At 34.2% G+C, this 5,804-nt stretch overlaps 1 protein-coding gene across 1 annotated transcript; it reads right to left on the reverse strand.

Annotated features, from left to right (window-relative positions):
• Positions 1 to 243: 243 nt before the first annotated feature.
• On the reverse strand, positions 244 to 4,653 carry LOC111288388 (Transducin/WD40 repeat-like superfamily protein). Its single transcript, XM_022879268.2, has 4 exons — positions 4,325 to 4,653; positions 2,935 to 3,099; positions 2,252 to 2,736; positions 244 to 777 (listed from the first exon to the last, which is right to left on the reverse strand). The coding sequence occupies exons 1-4, from the start codon at positions 4,617 to 4,619 to the stop codon at positions 406 to 408; spliced, it is 1,317 nt and encodes a 438-aa protein (XP_022735003.2). The 5' UTR covers positions 4,620 to 4,653; the 3' UTR covers positions 244 to 405.
• Between the last annotated feature and the right edge of the window lie 1,151 nt (positions 4,654 to 5,804).

Below are 5,804 nucleotides of genomic sequence, written 5' to 3' on the forward strand. Positions count from 1 at the left end.
CACTCAAACACCAAATTAAATTAACAATCATCTTTTTAAATTTTATTTTATTGATTATTTATTTTGTCATAATTAATACTTATTATAAGAATTATTTTTATTTGAAAAAAATAATTGAAATCTGAACAGACTTAAGTGAGTATGGACAACTTTTCATTTAAGGCCAGGTTTCTTGGTTAAGGTTTACAGGGAAAAAACCAAAAAAAAACCTGCAATATTATGTTAGAAAGAACTACAAAAGAGTTACTAGAAGACTGAGATCTTGTGATTGTCAATGGTTTTAATTCTGTTTCTCTTGTGCTTTCCCACACAAATTAAGTAAGAAGAGTAATACGTTGTTTTATACATCTTTGTATGTTCAAGATTCCTTTGCTTGTCCTAAGATTAAGGATAAATAAGCTGTCTTCACTCGAACACTGAAACATCTCCATTCCAACTGCATGAAGCAATTACATTAGACAAGATGGGATGGAAAACGACATCAACACAGGACTGCTCGTATGCCTTGATTTTCTTGACGAGCACCGACGATCGGGAGTTATAGAAGTATATCGAACCGTCTGAGGAACCAGATACAAGCTTGTCCCCATCCAAGCTGAAATTGCACTTAACTGGAAATCCAGACACTGCATGACTTTCATACCTTTTATACTTGTCTAGCTTGAAGGGGGGACTTGAAGAGAAAATGGCAATATAATTTCCATTCGATTGAGCCACAAAATAGGGATCAAATGGATGGTACCTCACACAAGGACAAGTGTAGGCTTCTGCATAAACCTGGCACAGAGAAAACATGAATTGCATTACCGTAGAAGATATACCAGAACAATAAAAGTTGTCAAAACTTTGTCCAAATATCTTATCATGCTTGTCTTGAATTCGAATATCCATGTGAAAAGGCCAATGAAAAAGATATGATTAGGGCATGTCGATAACAAATGGCTAACTATGGATATTTTGTACATCTCCTTTTATATTTGAAAGGGTAATAGAAGTGATGAGAGAAACTGAAGAACACGACTTTAGTCCAATGGTTCATCAATCTTACACAGAGGACATAGTATTTTAACATGGCTGATTGATTATGCATCTTTTCTCTTCCATACCAAAAACAAAAAAAAATGCAATAATTTTGTGCATGCATGTGTGTTTTAATTACAGGACTAATGTCAAATTCCAAAGTCATGCAACTAATTAAACCTGACTTAAGTTGATTTAACTCAAGAGACAGTATTCAAACAACTCTCCTAAGAACGACCAACTTGAAGAGCAAAGCTGAGTGCCAAGTCAACAAACAAGCCAATGGTTCACATGTCAAGGTTTGTAAAGCAACTAATTTAAAGTTTGTGCATAGGTTTTCTATGACGCAGCTCAGCATCTCTGCTCAATAGCTTAAGGAAAACTCTTGCTAAACTAGAATTCTTTCTTTTTATTTGATAGAAAATGTACCCCCAACCCCAAATTATAGTCATTAGGCCTTTGTGATTTGTTCTTAAAGACTGACAAAGCCAAACTAGAAGTGTCATATAGGTTCACGCTTAGGGCAAAGCATACCAGACATAAAGGCTATTACTCCCCTTGACTGAGATAAGAGGATGCATTCACTGTTGTCCTTAAAGCAATGGTCACAAATAGAAACAAGGCAGTTTGAGACACGAAGGAAAGGGAATGGAATAAAGGTATAATATACTAATACAAATACATGCTGAAATGACAATTCCTAAAATAGTAGGATCCAATAACTTGACCACACAGTAATAGATAAGCATGCATCACCACTTGTTGTGCGACTCCTTTTTAAAAGATTGTTGAAAATCTCTAATTAAGGTTCAATAACATAAGTTTTGCTAATTAGATACTAGTAGAGAATTATGTCATGACTATACCTACATACTACATACAGTTTTAAATAAAAAAAAAAACGAAATTGATTGTGAGATGAAATAAAAGTTAACATGGAAGAATTGTGTTTCATTTCCATGCAAATAAAACTGATTTAGAATATACTTTAAAATATCTACTCATTGTGGTTTGTGATTTTTTAAGCACCAAAATAAGAAGCCATGCTAAAAATGCATTATAGCAAAAGGCAATATATTTAGGTCGGAGGGTGGCCATATGCTAACCATCTACAAGTACAAAGAAAGAAGAATTGTAAATGAGACTAAGAGGAGGTAATATGAGGTGGAACTAGCTCTACCATAAAAATCCTGGAGATGGAGACTAAATGATATTGAAAGGCGTCTCTAACCTGATTAGACAGTGGCACCTGTCTTAAGATGTCCCAAACAATAATAGAATTTTCACTGACATTACCCCCAGAAACATCACTGGAAGATACAAATTGCTTCCCATCATTAATGAATTCAACATCAAGAATTGGACCCAGACCTCGAACGTATTCATGCACCACCTTGCCAGTTCTAACATCCCACAATCTGAGTCTGCCCTTTGATCCCCCAGAAAGGAATAGGTTTGAGTTATCTGGATTGAATTTGATAACTCCAACAACTTGATCCTCTTTAAAATTCTGTGTTTCAAGTCCCTTTTCAACATCAATCAACCTTGATGAACAGTCATATCCACAAGAAAGAACAAATAACCCCTGCTTTGACCACTTAACGTCTTTCACAGCTGCGTTATGAAAGCTAAACACACGAGCTTTCTTTTGATCTCTGCTCCATACATTCCATATGTGGATTGTTTGATCCATCCCAGCAGAAGCAAGTAGATGAGCTGTTGTAAACTAACTACAATGAACAAATCAATAAGGCCTGTGGCACATGCCATAAGAATGATGCATGAACTGAAACTAGAGTTAGACAGTTAAAGTGGCACTCATAAGTTTGGACCAATAAAAAATACGCACTAATACAGCATTCTTTTTAACTGAAAATTAAAATACAAAGTAAACAGTAAAAAATAAGAGCATACCATGAGTTGGTGACCAACAAACAGCATTAACAGCTTTTGCATGGCCATGCAGAGCGATGGACAACTTTTCAGGAATTTGACTTAGCTGTGTAATGCCCTTTGGCTTATGCTGCATTGATGAGAGAACATAATGTGGTATATCCAAATCTGAAATGCTTCCCAGAACTGCGAACAAGAATTTACTGTGTCAGCTGGCAAAGAGACAAGTTTTTATGATACTAGTAAACTCATCTGGACATTAGTAAATAGCTTATGAGTAGGCAACTTAGCATAATATCCCTTACTGTTACTGACATTACTCCATAAACCTATAGTAAACAATAAGCAGTCTTACACATTCTGACTTCCCCACTTTTCACAAGACCATGATAAGGGACCAAACATGAATACATTTTCTTTGATTCATGATTTTTATGAACAGCTGAATTTTTGTTCTATTTATAAAGGAACATCCAGTGCTCTTCTTCTCTCTTTTTTTCCCCTCTAACTAGCGATGATCATAACAATCAATAAGCTTGCCAAATATTTGGAATTGATTGAATAGTTCTTTCAATAATTTGAGGGCATATATCAAATTTTGTTCTGGTCCTTCGATTAGACACCAAAAACACTCAAAGATAAAGATATTCAACTATCTTCATACAATGCGCCTCTCTCTCTCTCTCTCTCTCTCTCTCTCTCTCTCTCTCTCTGTGCTTTGACTAGACCCTCCATGAGAGAGGTGCCAATCACCAGAACAAACCATGTCAAAATTTTCTTTCTATCATTCAAGGGCTCATATGAAATTGCAATTTGCTTCCCTGACCCTTTTGAAGTTCCATTCTTTAAATTGTGCACACAAAGAAAACACAAGCAATTCTAAACCAAGCCATAGAATATACAAGTAAGAATTATCATTAACGCCAAAAAAGAAAGACCCTTAACGTAAGATCCATCAAAAAGAAAATGGGCACACGACATAGGCAACAACAATAAAAAAATAAAAAATAAAAAAAGGGCATTAGTCTTTGACTAAGATTATCGAATCATACAAGCAATAGAAAATGGAGTGCATGGCAATTGAGCCTAGCATCAACAATCACCTTTACATGAAAATTTCTAACTTTTTCTTGCCACAAAGAGTTTCTCTTTAAACTTTTGCAAAAAATGGGTTATCACCAATTCAATCCAACATTTCTTTACTCGATTGAAGAAAACAAATTAAATTAAGCTTCTAATTGTAAAAACTAACTATTTGATCAGTTACAAGACTACCCATTTCCTCTTTTTACTTATTTTTCAACAAAAAAATAATTTTTAAAACTGTAATTTTAAGCCCCAAAACAAACAAAAACCAAAAGAACAGCCGCTAAAAGCCTGGAAAACAAAAGAAGGTAGAACCAAGAAGTACCTGGCTGAGTGATGAAACGAGGATCCTGGTGATCCGGGTTCGGTTCAGCAGCCAGGGGAACCGAAACAGAAAGTGCTCGCTCCCTCTTGGATATGTATCTACCTGGAACCGGAGCTTCTTCTCTCTTCTGAAGATCCACTGTAGGGAATGGGTATTCGGGTTTGGGCCGTTTCGCAGGGCGGAAAGGAAGGTGGTGATGGTTTACGGGTTTGGATTTGAGTTTGAGTTTGAGTTCGAGTTCGGGTTCCGTTTCATCGTCTGAAGCGTTGGAGTAGGCTTTGCAGAGAAGATCCATTGCTGACCTGAAAAGAGTGTAATTTTTAGTTTTTTTCTGAAATTTTATTGAGATTTTGTTTTGTTTTTTATTAACAGGCTCATTGTCATGGCAAAATGGGCCTATAACTGCTTCATGAGTGTAAAGTCCAAAGAAGACATGGGCCTAAGGTGCTGTAAAAACCCAAGCACTGCTAAATAACCTACAATTTTAACCATTGGGGCCAATGACCATAAAAGTATGGACCTTAACCCATAGCTTTGCTAGATTGGCCTATAATTGTAACCATTATGGGACAATAACCATAAAAGATTCTAATTCCAAGCCCATAGCATTGCTGATTGAGCCACTAATTGTAACCATTGTTGATTTCTTGGCTAATGTCCATCACAGTGATGACTGCATATTGGATTTGGATACATTGGGTTGAATAAATTGGGTTGAGTGAGTCATATCTAAATCTAACTGTTTGTATATTTGTATGATATAAAATATTAAATTTATATATTTAAATATATCAAAATTCGTATCTATATAAAAATATGAAATTTTTTTTTATTTTGTTAAACTTATATATGATTATTGCTAAAATTTTAAATCGTGTCATTTTCGTATTTTTTTTTATATTGTATTCACTTTATGTCATCAAATTGTATTTTAAATTATCTGGTCTACCCATATTCTTGGAATGAGTTTTGGAATTTATAACATTAAAAGAAATTTTTTTTCAAATAAAGGATTTAACTCAATTTGTTCATATAATAAAAAAAATTTCTTTTCGAATAAAAGACTTAAAGAGATAATATTCAAATTTTAATATTTATAATTTCTTTCTTTATCTTTCCATTTCAATCTCTTTTGTACAAAAAAAAAATTCTTTATTTTTATATCAGAGCTGGTACAAAATATGGTTTATTATCATCTTTTTACTTAGGGTGAAAGGGTTTGACATTGAACTAACATAAAAATTTATTACATTTATCATTGAATCAAATGTTTACGTATACTATCCGTTAAATGGTACAATTATCTTTTTTATACAATGAATTAAAGAAGCTTAAATAATCCAAGGTCAGCTCCTTTTGAGGTTTTCTCTTAATCAGTGTGGATCTTACCAGAAAAATGGGGATGGCCGTAAACATCAATCATGACAAGAGAAGAAATGAAGTGTAGGAAGTAGGTCCATCCAATCACTCCTCTTCATAT

The sequence above is a fragment of the Durio zibethinus genome, chromosome 4 (assembly GCF_047325235.1).
Source record: "Durio zibethinus cultivar Kanyao isolate XHJ-2024 chromosome 4, ASM4732523v1, whole genome shotgun sequence".
Taxonomy (NCBI): domain Eukaryota; kingdom Viridiplantae; phylum Streptophyta; class Magnoliopsida; order Malvales; family Malvaceae; genus Durio; species Durio zibethinus.